The 19740-nt window shown below is 44.8% G+C and overlaps 1 protein-coding gene across 1 annotated transcript in view; it reads left to right on the forward strand.

The window, feature by feature from the left end:
• The window catches only part of SBF2 (SET binding factor 2), a 540115-nt gene that overhangs the window by 445485 nt on the left and 74890 nt on the right, over positions 1 to 19740 (forward strand). The window contains exon 24 of the mRNA XM_060263154.1: positions 4198 to 4373. Within this exon, the coding sequence (XP_060119137.1) occupies positions 4198 to 4373 (176 nt within the window). The remainder of the gene's footprint in view (positions 1 to 4197; positions 4374 to 19740) is intronic.

Genomic DNA, 19740 nt, shown 5'->3' on the forward strand with positions numbered 1-19740 from the left:
GACTGGAAGGACAGCCCCCAGAATGGAATTACAGCCCCCAGGAGTAGCAGCAGCTTTCTGGGAATGTAATTCCACTCTGGGGTCCCTCATTCCATTTTCAGAATGCTTCTGCTACTTGCAGGGACAGTCCTCTGGACCTCACTCACCGGAAGTAGTGGGGTTCCACAGGCAACTCCCTCTGGAATCCTTGCTTACCGTAGAGAGCAGGGTTCCACAGGCACCTGAGACGACCCTCCGCTGCAGTCACACAGGAGCTGACTGCTCTACGCGCCGGAGAAGAGCCATCACGGAGCGTCGGCCGAAGTGCGGCGAAGATCTGTGTATATACATGTTTGAGCTAGAGGCTACCCCTGAGGCGAGTGTAGTATTAGCTGTTTTGCTTGCCATAGCAGTCCTGGTAATCCTGTTCCTCGTATTTTATCCTTATCTGAAACGACTGTGCCAGGCAAGGTTGATAGATAGGTTCCTTAGAGATCATCTAGACAGGTTCCTTAGAGATCATCCACCCCCAGCGTAAATGCTCCCAGAGTTTTTTAAAACCCACGGCTACCTCTTGCCCCTGCTGAGGGGGAACAGTTTTTACGCTTGTTTTTCTTGCTGCTATTTGTATTACGCTGTGCTATATAAGCTATAAGGAGAATAAGAAACTGAAACAGAGGTTTAGAGCGGTTACGAACCCCAGGAGAGATGCTGCGTGTCACCCGCATCGCTATTGCATTGCTCTGGATGGAAATGCTGATGGGATGGGGGATGGGGGTCCCACCGAACTGGCCGGGGCTGTGGCCAAGGGATGTAGGGATGCGGCCCTCGGCTCCGAAACCCCCCCGTGTCGTGAGGTGCCATGCTTGGAAGGTCCCACTGGACACCCAGATTTCGTTCGACACGGGTGATGTGCGTTTCCCACGAACCTGTGGAAGCCGTAGAAAGCAGTCCTTTAACCCCCGAGCGTTCCATAATCCCGCTTCAACCTATAGCCCGCTCCAGGAACTCCTTTCCCCAGACATCCGAAAGGTCTTAGCCCCTTTTCCTTTTGAGAAAACTCCAGACCATCCCTATCGGGCTCCACTAGAGTATGTGTCAAAAGTGGCTAACCTCTCAAAATGCTGGCTCTGTGCCCACACTCGGGAGGCGGGCGGAGCCCTGGCTTGGGGGCCTTTGCATGGTCCTGATTGGATAATGAATTCATCCAACTCCCCTTATATAGGCTTCCAGACTTTTGGCCTAAAAGTTTTCCAGACCCCAGACGGTAGAAATACATCTTGGAACCCCCACAACAGTTTTCGAGTAAAAGGCCGAGATGGCATTATGTTTGACTTACACCCCATTGCAGCGAAACATCAGAAGCAATACCCCTGGTGTGTCATGGGTAGTGGAAATGGCCCGAGCGTAGGATACTTGAGAGATGAAAATTGCCGATATGTCCTTTTCTTAGACCCGAACAAAGTCGGCTGGCAGACACGGGGTAGCATGGCCGGTTCAGTATCATATTTACGAACTGGTGACTATGCCTTGCAGATAGGTACCCGAGGCACATTGTGGGAAGAAACCAAAGAGGGGCTCTGGGGAACCGAAGAGGGGCTCTGGACAAAATCCCACGAGTCTGTTTGGCTTACAGGTCTGGCCTATTTACAAGTCTGCAATACTAGCACGTATTCCAGCACATTGATTTTGTTTAGGAACATGTGTAACGCCTCTTATGCCCTGGTAGACGGTATCTACATTGATCTCCCAGGGGTGTATTGGATATGTGGGAAAACAGGTTACAAGTACCTACCCATTCATTGGAGAGGGATGTGCTCTGTGGGCTACCTAACGGTGGCAGGGCACCTCCGAAATGATGTAATGGCACATGAGGCCTTGAACCTAGGGTACCCCACAGCCCGGACAGGCTTTAATTTAAGGACAAAACGAAGTTCCTACGAGAAGAGCTCAGGCCTACTTGACTTTCTGCGTGCCCTCATACCTGGTTGGGGAGTCTCTGATTTGCAAATCTATACTAGAAATCTTTCTCGCATACTGCAAGAGGGGCTCGAGAAAACAGCCTCCTCCCTATTTACTCTGCAAAAAGAGGTTGACAGTATTGCTAATGTGGTTCTCCAGAATCGCAGGGTCCTAGACCAAATGCTTTCAGAGCAGGGTGGTGCCTGTGCGTACCTAGGAGAAGTCTGTTGTTTTTATGTCAATAAATCCGGTCAGATCCTTTCAGGAGTAAAGACCCTTAGGGGCCTGGTCAAGCAGGCCCAGGGAGCAGATAAAGCATTTGATTCTGGGTCAGACCTATTCCAATGGCTGACCAGCTGGCTCCCAGACTTCTCTTGGCTACGACATGGATTTGTTATAGCCCTCACATTTATGATAGCCGCCCTGCTCATCTATGGATGTATCCGCTGCCTACCAGGGATACTGAAGCATTGTCAGAAGTTGCTTTCACCCTCGGATGGAGAACCCGTGTATGAAATGATGAAAACCATCCGCCAGCAATATGTGGCAAAGCAGGCGGACCCCGAAAAGGCTAATGAAAAATCAAACTCCGTTTGAAAGAGGGGAAATGTAGCATCGATCCAAAAGCAATACCAATATCTAAGCAATATATATGGCTTTAGCAATGTTAAGAATATATATAAGAGTGCTTGCAAAAAATAATCTTCTATAGCAGCTTGAAACAAAGGAGTGTTAGCTTAGAGGAAAAAAAAGGGAACTGCGACAGGTCATTGACCTTGTTAAAACCACAAGCTGAAAAACATAGGACGAAACCTGAAATGTTTCTAGAGAAAGAGGAACCAGGGTTTACAGAGGCCCTAGGAAAGACCCTAAAAAGGACCCAGAAGGTTGAAAAACAACTCGGATTGTGGTGAAAATATGACGTAGGCTCCTTGAGAACATGAGTGTTTTGAGCTTACAGTTGAAGTGAAGAAACCCTATAAAAAAGAGCAGAAATCTGTAACGGTCGTTCAGACTTCCACCTTTGAGGCAGATGCCTAGGAAGTCTGATCCCACACGTGTGTTAATAAAGCTGTTTTTCCCTGATTTTTCGTCTCAGACCTCCTTTTGTCATTGCACCTCTCAGTAAGAACCACCAAGCGGGCGTTTTCCTGCTACAGGCTCCCCCCACACACAAAATAAACTTTGCCCTACCTAAAATCCATTTTCCCAATCTCCAGGATTCTCCTGATTCAGAGCTGGCAACCATACAGTGAAAAAAAAAATCCCCTTTTACCAGAGCATAGTTCTTTTGGATAAAACTTCCCTCTGCATAGCACCTGTCTTCCTCCAAATCCATTTTAAGAGCTGCTCTTTATTTATTAAAATGTTATACCTTGCCATTTCTCTTGGCTCAAGTTGGCTTGATTTTTACTTTTATTACTTTTATTACTATGTTACTCATTCCCTTGATTCCCAATTAAAGCCTTGTTTTAATTTCTCGTCAAGAAAGGAATAAACAGTAAAATATGCTTCTCTGATCCCTTGCACGAGAGCTATAACTGTGAAGCTAGTCTAAAATAGTGATTAAAAGTTATCTGGGAGACCCAGGTTGAAATCCTCACTCATGCCATGGGAACTTGCTAGATGACCTTGAACCAACTGCCCTCTCTCAATCTAATCTACTTTATAGGGTTGTTGTGAGGATAAAATTGAGTAGAGGAGAATTATCTATGCCTGCTTTGGGCCTCCGTTGGGGAGAAAGCTGAGGTATAAATGAATTTAAAACATAAAATAATGAAATATCAAAAATTAAATTGATTAGGTCTTAAGATATTAACTGTTACTTTTCCAGTTTCCCTTTGCTATTCTTGAATCTAACCTAACCATCAAACATAAATTGCCAGAACTATGGTTTAGATTGTGTTATGCATTTTTTAGAGTTTGTATAATCTTCCTCTTAGAAATTTCAGAACAAAGTAGGAGTCCAGTAGTACCTTTATGACCAACAGAGTTTTATTCAGAATGTAAGCTTTTGTATATATGCATACTTCATTAGACAATGATCACCATCTAAACTACTGCCTACCAGCTATAAGTAGCTCTGCTCACTGTACCCCATTCAATTGGTGGTAAAATTTGGTGGTAAATCAATTCTAGTTTAATATGTACAATATCCTATATCCTATTAACCTAATTTGAAAGTGTATTTCCACTCAATGCCTAGTTCTTTATCTTATGTTTTTTTCTTAACATATTGCATCTTTTCATACATAGCTGATTAAAGTAGCCTTTGATGAAGAAGTGAGCCCTGAAGTTGTAGAGATGTTTAAGAAACAGCTACTGAAGTTTCGCTATCCCCAGTCCATCTTTAGCACTTTTGCTTTTGCAGCTGGTCAAACTGCACCTCAGATAATTTTACCAAAGCAAAAGGAAAAGAACACTTCCTTTCGGTAAGAAATACTTTCATTTCTTATATGTTTTTTATTTGTTATAAATATTGTTCCACATGCATATTTTCATAGAGTTGCACAATATTAAGTACTTCAAGGACTCTTCAATAGAATCCAAAAGCTATCAAGGGACATGTGGGGACATGTGCTTCTTTAGAAATACACAAAGCCCCTCTCTCCAGGTTCTCAACTTTTCTTTAAAAATCTCTGCTATTTTATTTATGGGGATGTACAGGAAAATATGCAAGCAGTTTATTCCATCTGATTGTCTTTCTAGAGATGGCAAAGAGGAAGCTATAAGAAGACTCTGGGACTAACTCTTGAGTCAGTTTAATCCCTTTTTACCTCAGCTCATTCTCATCTGGCTGGTTCTACAATCTTATTTTTTCTTGTTTGCTTCCTCTTCCCTTTGTTGTTACAGGGAATGAATAAGAGCACTGGGTTGAAAATTAGAGTGAGGTATATGATTTTAGCCCCCCCCCCTTCTTTTCCAGTGGGAATTTTCCTTTGTCATGGAATGGGGAGGAAATTGGGGGAGAGGAATAATGTTCAATTTGACATCCTTTTTTTCATTATTTGCAAGTCAGATACCACAATTTATGTGAAAGAATGTATGACTCTAAGCCTGTGCAGAACGGCTTTTGCTCACCAATGAATAATTGCTGTCTAGCTGCACTCACCTCTCCCAAAATCTGGGATTAGCATATAAAGAAACATTAATGCTTATGCAAACTCCATCACCTCTGACTGCAGAAAAAGAGGGGAAATATGAACAAATCTGAGCCTAAGATAGTCCCTGATGTCTGTTCACTACAAGCACGTGAATATATTCTTAGCATGTATAAAGTGTCTTCCCCTCTTTGAACAGTAACCATTCCAAGAGAAAATAAGGGATGTGACAGGTAAAGCAGATAACATTATACAGGGAGACTTCAACTTCTTGATGCTTTTAGTGGATTGCTAAAAGCATCAAGACAAGCAATAAATATAAATTTAAATTCTTTAAATATATCTGTAATAGGAAACCAGCCGGAGAAGCAATTAGGCCTTTGGATGACTAAGGAATAAAGGGATTGCTTCTGTGTTTACTGTGGAAAGTGTGGGGCATGTACCCAAGCCACAGCCACTGTTTTCAGGAAGGGAGCCTGAAGAACTGAGTCAAATTAAGTTGAAGAGAGATTAAATTCTAGATCTACCAGGGAAATTAATATCATTAAGTTTCCAGGTCCTGATGGCAAATACCCAAATGTGAGATAGTTGATCTACTAGCCTGCTGAGGGAAGTCCTGCCTCTGCAAAGGATAGTCCTGCTTCACCAACCTTTTAGAGTTCTTAGAAGAAGTGAACAAACATGTAGACAATGGTGATCCAGTAGACATTATATACATGGACTTTCAAAAGAATTTTGACAAGATACCTCACCTTTGGGGGATTCTGATTGGTACAATTCAGCATAAATTGTCATTATATGTGGATAAGCCCTCCACCACACTTGAAGTCATACAAAAAACCTTTCAAATTTGGGGGGAAATTTCTTGTTTGAATAGGCTTGTCAGCCCCCAGGTGCCAGCAGGGGATATTGCAGTTTTGCAGGCTCCTCCCTGCCACCAGCCAGCTGGCTGGCAGAGAGAAGCCCTGCCCCAACAGCCACCATGTGCCTTTAAATCTGTGCAGGCTTTTTAAAAGCTGAATAGGCAGGGTGAGTAGCCAGAATCATGTGGGACTTCTCAGTGAATGTATGAAGCATGTGAGAAAGGAAAAGAAGCAAGCAAAGTCCCTCTATTTGTTTGGAGGAAAACTCCACCCCCTAGGCTGCTCTGCTTTTGTTTTCCTACTAGTCTGAAGAAGTTGGCTAAAATACAACAGGTGGTTACGTGAGTAAATTGCCCCAGTAAGGTCACAAAAGTGTGTGCATGCTAACCATGTTTATTTTGGCTGCTTTGTGAGAGTGTATGTGTGTGTGTTCACTTTCATTTAGTGGAAGTGCAGCTGCTGGGGGGATGAGGAAATAAAGATTGTATTCAGGGGAACTGCACTGCTGTATTTTTGTTTATTTATTTTAGAGAATAGGAAAGTCTCCTGGGTCTACCCCCCCCAAAGTCCCCAGCTATTTTCTGAGTTTTCTGGCAACTCTGTGGTTGAATATCAGTCAGACCAAATCAGAATACATCTAATCAATTTATCTAAAAACTAAAATAAAAGCTACTTTTAACTTCCAATTGGTTAAAACCAAATAGAGGTATTTAGGGATTAATATTCCTTTACAATTTAAAGACATCATTCAAATAAATTTTGATGAGCTTCAAAAGTCAATTATGTTTCAGTTGTCAAAATGGCATAAACAAACATTATCTTAGTCTGAAAGAATTTCAGTTGTTAAATCCTTTCTTTTATCTACTCCAGTGGCTTTACCAGGAAAAAACTCTAAAATTGTGGCAAAAAATTCTAGTTTATATGGGCAAATCAGAAAGCTAGGGAGTGTCATAAGATGTTAAGTATGTCTATTAAGTCTGGAAGGTTAAATATCCCAGATCTTAAGTGGTATCATATAGCTTCTACTTTAGCCCAATTAGTGAAAATGCTTAATCCTAAACTAGAAGAGGACTAGATCTCCTCAAGACTAATACTCTGCTGCTATGTCAGTTCACGAAATGAGCTGCTGTAAGCTGAAATATAGACCCCAATTATTCTCCAACATTTGTTTTATATATAACACGCTCAAAATGTGGTTTTTTTGGAGGAAGGTATTGGCCCCCAATATCTCACCAATGTCCACATTTAAGCATCAAAAGTGGTTTCCACTAGGAAAAGTGGTTTCTATCAGGCTTTACATGGATGGCTTGTTACTTATCCCCTTTTTCTGGGATAAAAATTGGGGAAGTTATCAAAAAGCAGATTGCTGAACAAAAATTGGGTGGTAAGATTTCTTGGTATAAATATCTTCAAATCAGGCCATCTTCAAATCAGGCCTGATTAATAGCCATAAGATGTCTGGGGTTTTTTGACAGATCACTTACACCTTTTGAAATTAGTAGTAGTAAAGAAAAAATAAAAAAAAAATTAATCTCTTATATTTATAGGATGCCTGTTATGTCTACACGTACAGGAACTTTATCATATCAAACAAAATGCAATTTGGTTCTGGGAATAAATCTTACTGAATCTAACTGGATACAAATTTGGAATTCCCCCTCAAATAAATCTAAGATATATAATATTCAACCTCAATTTTATAAATTGCTTTCAAATTTTATAAATTGCTTATCACCTAACAAAATTCATTTGATGAATAAAACTTTTAACCTAAAATATTGGAAGCAATGTAATCAAGTAGGGACTAATTTTCATAATTAGTGGGAATGTAATATTATTTGAACTTTTTGGAATGAAGTTCTCAAGACGATTTGTGGACTTGGGGATTTTTCTCTTCCATATTCTCCGGCATTTCTCCTGCTAAGATTTTTGGGCAGACTTACAGCTTTCAAAACAACAGAATTTTTTTGTATTTAAAATTAGTGGCTGTGAATAGATTGGCTATTGCAAAAAAAAAACAAAAATGGAAGTCCCCCTTGGGTCCCACACTTTACAACTGGCAAGTAAAATTATGGGAGCAATGTATTACAGGAAAGACTATGAATCTCTTTTTTTCTCAAACTCTCCCTAGTTGTGGAGATATTTTGATTATGAGGAAACTTGGCAACCAGTTATACAATATCTCATATTATTTTTCCCTTGGGGGGGGAGGGGTGTACTTGTGCTTGTATATGTATCCTTGAGTTTTTTTTAAATTTCTCTTTTAAAATTAATAAAAAAATAATTTTTAAAAAATGTTATACGATATCTCATGGACAAGAGAGTTATCCCCTTTGATCAGTATAATGGTGTAGAACAGAAATTTAAAATGGGTTGGAATACTGTATAAATTATTGGATTATCTCATTTTAGTTAGATGGTTTTTTGATGAGACTGATTTTAATCTGAATGGCATTTTGATGTTACGATATGTACTTTTTATTAAAAATAAATTTTAAAAAAAGCCAAAGCACCTCATGAAAGCCTCCTGAGTAAATTTAGTAGTCATGGGATAAGAAGATGGTTCTCTTATGGATTAAAAATTAGTTAAATGACAGGAAGCAAAGAGTCAGAATAAATGGACAGTTCTTTCAATGGAGGGAAGTAAGCTGTGCAGTCCCACAATAATTGGTATTGTGGCCAATATACTATTTATTCATTAATGATTTGGAATTACAGTTAAATAGTGTAGTGGCTAAATTTGCAGACAACACAAAATTGTTCAGGTTTGTGAACACCAAGGCTGAATTCCAACAAGATCTCCACAAATTGGGTGAGTGAGCAACAATATGGCAAATGAAATTCAGCATTGTTAAGTATAAAGGACACTGGGACAAAAAAAGCCCAATTTCAAGTAGGTAATGAGGTCTGCACTTGCTGAGACTGAGAGCAAAAAAAATCTTGGGGTGATAGTTGATAACTCAATGAAAGTGTCAACACAGTGCACTGGAATAGTGAAAAGGGCAAACTCCATGATAGAGATTATTAGAAAAGGGATTGAAAATAAAATGGCCAATATTATAATGCCACTGTATAGATCCATGGTTCAGCCTCATCTGGATTACTGTATACAGCTCTGGTCACTGTATCTCAAAAAGGACATCACAAAGCTGGGAAAAGTACAGAAGAGGGCAACCAAGAGAGTTAGGGGGTTAAGCAACCTTCCCTATGAGGAAAGGCTGAAGAGTCTGGGACTATCACTTTTCAGTTTAGAAAAGTGACAACTAAAGAGGAACATGATAGAGGTCTATAAAATTATGCATAGGGTACAGAGAGTTGACAAAGATACATTTTTCTTCCTCCCAAAATGTAGAACTCGAAGGCATTAAATAAAGCTGATGAGCACTACATTCAGGACGGTCAAAGGGAAATACTTGTCTACACAGAGTTATTGAAATGTAGAATTTGCTGTCAGAGGATGTAATGATGGCCACTGAAACAAACGGCTTTAAAAGGGGATTAGATTCTTGGAGGATAAGTCAAACACTTTAAATTCTTAGGTTTGCATTTCCAGGGCTGCGGTCACACTTACATTAAATCCATCAGCAACCCATCTTTAAAGCGCCGTTATTTCGTATCTCAGATAATCCGCCGCATCCTGTTTCCCGATCAGACAGCATGGAGTTCCGATGCCATGCCGTATTGATCCCGTCCCCTGCTCGATCACACAGCTCTCCCGGAACTTCTTTCAGATGGCGGCAATCCGGATAAGCGCAGGCGCAGTGCTGGGCGGGTTCTCTATTTGCGCAGGCGCACTGATGCGTGCTGCAGTGGGTCCGCGTTTGCAATAGCGGGGTTTCCAACTATTTAAACCTTTTTTTTTTTTTCCCGGCTGCTCTATCGATATATCGATATATCGGCAGGCCCTTTCATGTGGTCTGCTTCGAACCGAGGGCGGGACGTCAGATGTGGTCGAGCGATTCTTTCTGAGAACATTTTTTCTAATTATGCCCCCGAGCTTTTGGTGCCCCCAAAGTATTAATCAGAGAGCCCTTTGAGGCTGGGGCTTGATCTGGACGAGGAAAAGGAGGAGGAAGAGGTGGCTGCAGAGCGCGCTGCCCGGCGGCCTCACGGAAAACCGCAACTCCCCAGTCATCCATTCAGCCCACGGACAACGGGCAGTTGGAAGGAGAGCTCGTCGCCGGGATGCACAGGGCCCCACTGGGGAAGCACTGCAGAGCGCGGCTAGAGCTGTCCTCACATCCCCGCCCCTTCCAGGTAGATGATTTCGGTTCTTGATCCCAAATAGTCTATCTGGGAGTAAACTCTCCTTGGCTTCCGCGGCAGCAGAGAGGAAGGGCAGGTACCTTCTGGCGTTTTTGCTTCAGAGGCGGTCCAATGAAGCCCCCCCAACACCCCCCTGGTTTTACATCGTTCTCCTCGCCTCCATTTCAGCCCTGCCCCGAGGCAATCCCGGGAGAGCGGCACCGACCCAGTGGTACCCAGTGAGCTTCCACGGCAGAGGACTTGAGGTCCACAGTGGAACCTGAGCAGCCCAGCCACGGAGCAGGCTTGCTTCTAGGGAAGGGTCTACTCTTGGAGGTGACAGGCAGACGCGACGCATTCCCAAGGTCCTGCTACGAAAAGGTCCCGGGCAGTCCCACTTGGAAAGGGGCAGTAGGAGCGCTTTCGGGCCCGCTTCGAAGCGAGGCGTCGTGCCTTCAAAGGGCCACCGTTCCCAAGAGCACCCTCCGGTGGCTGGGCTGCAGACGGGAGGGATGCCTGCAACTTTGGTCGGGAAGAAGAACAAAGTAGGAGTCAAGCGGCACCAACATAGTTTTATTCCGAATGTAAGCTTTCGTATGCTCCTCGTATGACGAAGTGTGCTTCGAGGACACGAAAGCTTACGTTCTGAACAAACCTTTGTTGGTCTTAAGGGTGCAACGCGACTCCTGCTTTGTTCTACTGCTTCAGACCAACACGGCGGCCCACTTGGATCTTTGTTCTGGAAGCGGGGCTTTTGCCTCGGGTAACGCGGTACACGCCGGCACCCTTGAAAAAGAAATGGAGAAATAGCAACTCTCTCCGCCCGCCCCCCCCTCCCCGCGCCCCTTTTCGACTTGTTGGGCGGCTTAGGGGAAAGTTTCGTTGCCCGTCTGGCTCATCTTGCCATGCTCGGGCTCGGCCTTTGGTGCCCACCGGCGCCCTGCTTCCAAAACGCTGCCCCTCCCCGCCCGCCCGCCGCGGCCTTTCGGCCTCTTGAGCCTCGCCGTCGGTTATTTACAAGAGGCGAAAGGAACTCCGAGAGCGGGAAGGAAGTAACAATTTGTCGAGCAATAAATCTTTTAATTTATTGTGTCTGTGGCCATTACTGATATTTCGATATATCGATATATCGCTATTACACAATAAACTAAATATTAAAAAAAAAAGGCCGTTTCGGAAGGCCCCCTTCCTTCCTTCGATGGCGCAGTGATATGCATTTTGTTTGTGGCGGGAAGCAGGAAGCAGGAAGCGCTGTTGCGACTCACCAACGATTGCCCGTTCAGATGCTCCAGAGCGCTCAGGAAGCGTCTTGTTCCGGATTAAAAGCAGTAGCAAATTAATCCGCGAGCAAGGCGCATCAGCGTGGGACGGGCACGGGCTAAGCACGCTTCACAGATGTGGGCGTGTGAACGTCCGGGTAAAATCCGACATGCTTGCGGGCTCAACTCATGCCCGTAGCGGGGTTTTTTGGACGTCTGACCGCGGCCCAGGTTACTACATCGTGGACCCAACAACAAAAAGTAACAATTAATAATGCTAAAGCAAATATTAATGCACTTCTGCTATTTCTCTGAAAGAGGAAACCAATATGTTCCAGCTGTGCTAAAAGTTTTTAATTTGAAAATTGGCCCTCAATTACTCCATGGAGCCCCTATCTGAATTGATTCAATAAATAAAGTAGTCAAGCAAGTACACTCAGGCTTTCTACAGAAGATTTTGGGTGTTCCATCTTGTGCACCGTATCTGGCCTTATGCCTGGAATGTGGCCAAAATTTTATGACCACATGGGTGTGGTCTATGACCTTTAAATTTTGGCTTTGATTGCACTATAGATCTGAGCCCTCTAGCTACTGTGCCCAATTCTTGACAGAATCTAATATTTCCCCATGGCTGGTCAATATTGAAAACAAACTAAGAACACTGAATATTTCCTTTGAATCTCTTCTCTTCCTTTCAGAATTAGAGGCAATGAAAACAATAAGGGACAGACTGAGGCAGAGCTATCCGAACTGTACAATACAGCTAATAAGGCATACTCCCCTCTTATTCATGGGATCTTGCCCACTGTGGGCTAGGGTTGCCAAGTCCAATTTAAGAAATATCTGGGGACTTTGGGGATGGAGCCAGGAGACATTAGGGGTGGAGCCAAGATCAAGGCTGTAACAAGCATAATTGAACTCCAAAAGGAGTTCTGGCCATCACATGAAAAGGGACGGCACACGTTTTCAATGCCTTCCTTCGATAGGAAATAATGAAGGATAGGGGCACCTTCTTTTGGGACTCATAGAATTGGACCCCCTGGTCCAATCGTTTTGAAACTTGGAGGATATTTTGGGGAGAGGCACTAGATAATGTACTGAAAATTTGGTGCCTCTACCTCAAAAAACAGGGGCCCCCCCAGAGCCCCAGATACCCGCGGATCAATTCTCCATTATTTTCTATGGGAATAAATCTTCATAGGGAATAAGAATGTCCCAGCAGACATTTCCCTCCCCTCTCCCCGCTTTCTGACGACCCTGAAGCAGGGGGAGAGCCTCCAAACCCGGGGATCCCCTGCCCCCACCTGGGGATTGGCAACCCTACTATGGGCCTTCCTGCTAGCTACATTTACCAACTTTAGACTCCAGCATTACGCAGAATCTTTTCTCTTGCTAGGTTCAATGCCCTCTCTTCAGTGATTTTAACTGGGAGATTTAACAGTACACCTTTTGCTAACAAATTATGCCGTGCAAGTGGGTCCATTGAAACGGTGTCTCATGTGTTATTAGAATGCAGTGCAACATTTTATCGTTAATTCTTGATAGTATTTTAGAGCTTCTGGATTCATATAAACTGCTGTATCTATTAAACAACAGAGATGGGAACTGACACTGTGGCAAAGTTTTTGCAAGCTGCTCTTCTTATACGCAGTAATGTATTGTAATTTAAATTAGTATTAGATTGACTTTTGACTTATTTTTGTACAGATTTTAGACCGTTTTAGAATGTTCTTTTGTCTTGACTCATGTTGGCATGTTTTATCTATTTGTATGCATATGTGTGTACATCTATTTTTTTTCTCCCTTATCGCTCCTTTAATGCCAATAAAGGTAACTGAACTGAACTGGAGGATAGGTCTATTAGTGGCTACTAGCCATGGTGACTGAGGGGAACCTGCAGATTTAGAGGCATTCAGCCTCTGAATCCCAGAGCCAAGAGGCAACATCAGGGAAAGGTCTTGGCTTCTATGCCCTGTTATTGGTCCTCCAGAGGTTGGCCATTGTGTGAGACAGGATGCTGGAATAGATGGACCATTGACCTGATCCAACAGGGCTCTTGTTATGTTCATATGTTCTTATATCTACCAACTGAAAGTACAGGATACATTTCTAGTTCCTAGGTTAGAAGGAATTACTTGCAGCCTTCAGTGAGATGTAATCTGGAACTTCATATTTTAATAATTAAAATGACTGAGGCAAGAATTATTTTTGCGTATCACTAAAGGTCTTGTAACACCCCTGGGTGGGGGGGAAGAATGATTAGTATATGTATGGGATATAATTAAAATTGTAAAACTGACAGCACTGAAATACTCTAAAGCAGGAAGCAATGTTAGCCATGGGGCAACAAAGGCAACTGCACTAGATCTTGTGTTGAGGAGGGAACCGCCAAGCTGTCTTGTTTGGGAGCTCCTGGTTGCCATCAGCTTCTTTCTCTCTCTCGGCTTGACTTCGCAAACGAAGATTTAAGAAGGGTGCAGTAGTCCACGTCTGCTATAGGCTCGCTGGTGGCTGACAAGACCAATGCGGGACAGGCAGATCCGGCCACAGTGGCTGCAGGGAAAAGTCTGATTTGGGGTTGGTGCTGTAGCAGTGCGATTCTTCCTCAATCTCCTTTTGTCCTCAAGACCAGCTATGCGTGCGTTCTCAAAGGAAGAGACAGCCTGGTGGATGGTGTGCCTCCATGCTTTGCGATCTGAGGCTAGGTCAGACCACTGGTGATGGTTGATGCGACAGGTGCCAAGGGATTTCTTCAAGGAGTCCTTGTACCTCTTCTTTGGTGCCCCTCTATTTCGATGGCCGGTGGAAAGTTCGCCATACAGAGCAATCTTGGGAAGGCGGTGGTTTTCCATCCTAGAAATATGCCCTGCCCAGCGCAGCTGTGTCTTCAACAGCAGTGCCTCGATGCTTGTAACCTCCGCCCTCTTGAGGACTTCAGTGTTGGTCACAAAGTCACTCCAGTGGATGTTGAGGATGGTGCGAAGGCAGCGCTGATGAAAGCGCTCAAGGAGTCGCAGGTGATGACGGTATAAAACCCACAATTCGGAGCCATAGATGAGGGTTGTCATCACAACCGCTTTGTAAACATTGATCTTTGTGCCTTTTTTCAGATGCTTGTTGCTCCACACTCTTTTGTGCAGTCGGCCAAATGCACGGTTTGCCTTTGCCAGCCTGTTGTCAATCTCCTTGTCGATCTTGGCATCTGATGAGATGATGCACCCCAGATAGCTGAACTGCTGGACTGTCTTCAGAACTGATTCACCCACAGTGATGCAGGGAGGGTGATAATCTTCCTGGGGTGCAGGCTGGTGGAGAACTTCTGTCTTCTTCAGACTAACTTCTAGGCCGAATAGTTTGGCAGCCTCTGCAAAGCAGGACGTCATATGGTGCAGAGCTGATACCGAGTGGGAGACGAGTTCAGCATCATCAGCAAACAGTAGCTCTCGGATAAGTTTTTCCATTGTCTTGGAGTGAGCCTTTAGTCGCCTCAGGTTGAACAGGCTGCCATCGGTGCGATAGCGGATGTAGACACCATCATCATCATCTAGATCTACTGTGGCTCTTTGAAGCATCATGCTAAAGAAGATCGTAAAGAGAGTTGGCGCGAGAACGCAGCCTTGCTTTACACCTGTGCCTATTGGGAAGGGCTCTGAGAGGTCGTTGCAGTGTCTGACTTGGCCTCGCTGGTCTTCATGTAGCTGGATGATCATGCTGAGGAACCTTGGGGGATATCCTAAACGTTCCAAGATTTGCCACAGGCCTTTCCTGCTAACGGTATCGAAAGCTTTGGTAAGGTCGACAAAAGTCACATATAGACCCTTGTTCTGTTCCCTGCATTTCTCTTGGAGCTGCCTGAGAACAAATACCATGTCGGTGGTGCTCCTGTTAGCTCTGAAGCCGCACTGGCTCTCTGGGAGGAGTTCTGCAATGGTGGGCACCAGTCTGTTCAGGAGTATTCTGGCAAGGATTTTGCCTGCGATGGAGAGCAGGGTTATCCCCCGGTAGTTGGAGCAGTCTGACTTTTCCCCTTTGTTCTTGTGTAGAGTGATGATGATTGCATCGCGAAAGTCCTGTGGTAGTTTGCCTTGTTCCCAGCAGGTGACAAGTACTTTGTGAAGTGTGCTATGTAGTACTGTGCTATGTAGTACATGCTTCCAGATCTCTGGTGGGATTCCATCAACTCCCGCTGCCTTGCCACTTTTCAGTTGCTTGATGGCTTTAACAGTCTCTTCTAGGGTGGGGATCTCATCCAACTCTGTTTTCGCTGGTTGAAGTGGAGTGAGGTGGATTGCTGAATCTTGAACTACGCGGTTGACACTGAAGAGAACCTGAAAATTCTCCGACCACCGGTTCAGTATGGATGCCTTGTCTGTGAGGAGCACTTGGCCGTCTGCACTACGCAAGGGACTCTGAGCCTGATATGATGGACCATATACTGCCTTCAGGGCTTCGTAGAACCCTCTTAAATCACCAGTGTCTGCACACAGCTGGGTTCTCTCTGCAAGCTTGGTCCACCACTCGTTCTGAATGTCTCGAAGCTTGCAGCGCAAAAGATTGCTTTTTTCCCGGGACAGGAAGGCTGAGCAAGATGTGCTTGGTAGGCAGATCTCTTTTTTGCTAGTAATTCTTGGATCTCTTGATTGTTCTCGTTAAACCAGTCCTTGTTCTTCCTTGTGGAGAACCCTTCTTCAGAGGTCAACAGGATGGTAGTTTTTAGGTGTTCCCAGAGTGCTTCTGGAGAAGGGTCTTTGGGGCAACTGGGGTCCTCAATTCTTGACTGGAGTTTTGCCTGGAAGGCAGCTTTAACTTCGGCTGACTGAAGGCTGCCAACCTGAAGCTTCCTCCAAGGGATACCTCCTCTCCTGGGTGTGGGTTTAAAGTGAAGACGGAGATTGCAGCGTACAAGACGATGATCCGTATGACATTCCGCACTGGGCATTACTCAGGTGTGTAAGACATCTCGAAGGTCTCTCTGGCGCACCAGAATGTAGTCGATAAGGTGCCAGTTCTTGGACCATGGGTGCATCCAGGTTGTCTTCAGGCTGTTCTTCTGCTGAAAGATAGTGTTGGTGATGGTGAGCTGGTGCTCCGTGCAGAATTCTATCAGGAGGCGCCCGTTATCATTGCAGTTGCCAATGCCGTGTTTGCCAAGTACTCCTTTCCAGGCTTCCGAGTCTTTACTTACTCTGGCATTGAAGTCGCCAAGGATGATCACCTTGTCCTCTGTAGGGGTCTTCCGTACGAGGTTGCGTAGATCAGCATAGAACTTGTTCTTTTCTGCAGGATCTGCTTGAAGGGTTGGAGCATACACACTGAAGAGTGTTGCATGCTGCTTGTTTTGAAGTGGGAGGCGCATGGACATGATGCAATCTGAGTGACCTGTTGGCAGGTTTTCGAGTTTGGAGGCAATGGAGTTCCTGACCATGAAGCCAACGCCAGAAAGGCGGCTCTCAGCCTTTGACTTACCCAACCAGTAGAGGGTATAGCCAGCACCATGTTCTTGAAGACTACCTTCCTCAGGGAAACGGACCTCACTGAGAGCTGCTATGTCAATATTCAACCTGAGAAGTTCGTGGGCAACTAGAGCAGAGCATCGTTCAGGGCGACCACTGTCTACTGTGTCAAGCATGGTTCTGATGTTCCAACACGCAAGCTTTAATCTTTGCACACTTTGTGAGGCAGGTGCATGCCTTTTCTTTGTTGTTATTTTTTGACCGCAAGTAAGGATGCCCGTTGACCGCGGCTAGCCAACTGGGGTGGGGGAGACGAGCTTTGTTTAGGCCACCTTTTCTAGGCCCCTCTTCGTGCGGAGCAAGCAGTGAGTGAGAATGGCAAGGGGCTTTCAGTGGCAGGCAGGTAGTAGTAGGACAGTGGAAGAAGCCCTGTCCCCCCATCACTCAGCTTGTGCTGGCTCACTGCCTTTTAGGCAGTGCCAGCAGTGGCAGTGAGCTAGGGGTGATGGTGCGGGGACCATGCCAGACCACCCCCTGCACCCCCAGAGATTCTGGGAGCCCATCCTTGAGTTTTGCCCAGAGCCTCAGAATTACTGACATCCCCTGTTTTAAAGGGGATAGAAGCCAGAAATCCTGCTTGAATTTATTGTGATGTTAATAAAATAACTAGATGAACTAATCAGTTTTCTGTGTAATGTGTTTAATACGTATTCTGTATTTTGTATCTTTTCAAAATAAGAAACAAGCAAATTGCTCTTTTCTAAATAGCTGTTAGTATGCTGTGTTGTAGATTATAAAAATATATCAGCTTCACACATCTCAAGGCCATGTTTTCAGTACCTCTTTGTAGCAACATAGCATTAATATAGAAGTGAAGTTCTAACCTTTTAAATCATTTTAAAAGTTAAGAAATCACTAGTAAAACATGAAAGTTCCTAAGGAAAGCATACAGAACTTTGTGGACTAAATAAATAATATCAATATACTCTAGTACCACATTGATTTGGGGTCCTAACATCATCTTCCTTCTACCTCTTCTTCTCACTTCCCTCAAATACCATATATACTTTCTGAAGAGAAACTCAGAATGACATAAATTCCTTTCTATGTTATCGTCATTCCTCTAAGTTTGTTTATTTATTTGGTTCACTTGTATTTCGCCCTTTCCCAGACGGGCTCAGGGCGGATCACATTCAGATAAAAAACCAATCACATACAATAAAAGCAATAAAAGCAATAAATACAATTTAAAACAACAGCATTACAACAACATTAACACTAAATAGCAGAGGCAGGAGGCACATAGTGCAACTTTAGGTGTAATCATTTCGTGGCCCGAATATATAGATTCAGATGATAGATCACTGCTGGGGGGCAGCTGATGGTATAGGCAATAGAATAGAGGACACCTGTCTGCCTCAGCTAAACACCTGGCGGAACAGCTCCATCTTGCAGGCCCTGTGAAAGTGTAACAAATCCGACAGGGCCCACACCTCCACTGGGAGCTGATTCCACCAGGTTGGGGCCAAGGCCAAAAAGGCCCTGGCCCTAGTTGAGGCAAGTCAGACGTCCTTAGGACCAGGGATGACCAAAAGGTGTTGGTTGGCCAATCGCAACGACCTTCAGGGCTCATATGGGGAGAAGTAGTCCAGCAGGTATATCGGTCCCAGGCCACGTAAGGCTTTGAATGTCAATACTAAAACCCTGAAATGGAACCGGTACTCAAGTGGTAACCAGTGCAGCACATACAGCATCGGTCAGCTGCTTGCCCGTACAGGCAATCCAGTTAAGAGCCACGCTGCCACGTTTTGCACCAGTTGAAGTGTCTGGATCAGCCTCAAGGGCAAGCCTGCGTAGAGCGAGTTAAGTATTCTAACCTGGAAGTGACCATTGCATGGATCACTGTAGCTAGGTCTTGGGATGTCAGATAGGACATCAGCTTTTTGGCCTGCCGCAGATGGTGAAAAGCAGATCGCGCAACTGTTGTGATTTGGGCCTCCATAGAAAGGGAGGCATCCAGTGTCACCCCCAGACTCCTCACCTTCTGAACTGGCACAAAAAGGGTGCCATTTAGGGTGGGTCGTCAGATACCTGATCCTGGTCCCCCCCCACCTCCCGACCCAGGTACAGGACCTCTGTCTTGGTTGGATTTAGCTTCAGCCGGCTTAACTGCAACCAACCTGCCACAGCTTCTAGCACCCTGGTTATATGGTCTGGGGCGGCATCTGAATGGCTGTCCATCAGCAGATAGAGCTGGGTGTCATCTGCATATTGGTGACAACCCAGCCCTAAACCTCGGGCAATTTGGGCAAGGGGGCGCATGTAGATGTTAAACATCATTGGTGAGAGAATAGCTCCCTGCGGCACACCACATTCGAGTGGATGCCGCCGGGAGGTCTGCTCACCAATCGCCACCCTTTGTCCCCGACCATGGAGAAAGGAGGAAAGCCACTGTAAGGCCACCCCTTGACCTCCAACGTCAGCAAGGCGGTGGGTCATAAGATCATAATCGACCGTGTCAAATGCTGCTGAGAGTTCTAATAACAATAGCAGCACTGACCTGTCTTGATCCAGATGCCTTCTAAGGTCATCTGTGAGGGTGACCAGAGCAGTCTCCGTCCAATGGCCAGGGCGGAAGCCAGACTGGAAGGGATCGAGGGTAGAAGTATCCTCCAGGAAACCTCAAAACTGCTCTGCCACCACTTTCTCAGTTACCTTACCCAGAAATGGTAAGTTCGAGACTGGGCGGTAACTGGCCAGGACCATCGGATCCAAAGATGGCTTTTTCAAAAGCGGACATACCACTGCCTCTTTAAGTTTAGCTGGAAAAGTCCCTGTTTCCAAGGAAAAGTTAATAATATCAGCTAAACAGTCTTGG

The sequence above is a fragment of the Heteronotia binoei genome, chromosome 21 (assembly GCF_032191835.1).
Source record: "Heteronotia binoei isolate CCM8104 ecotype False Entrance Well chromosome 21, APGP_CSIRO_Hbin_v1, whole genome shotgun sequence".
Taxonomy (NCBI): Eukaryota; Metazoa; Chordata; class Lepidosauria; order Squamata; family Gekkonidae; genus Heteronotia; species Heteronotia binoei.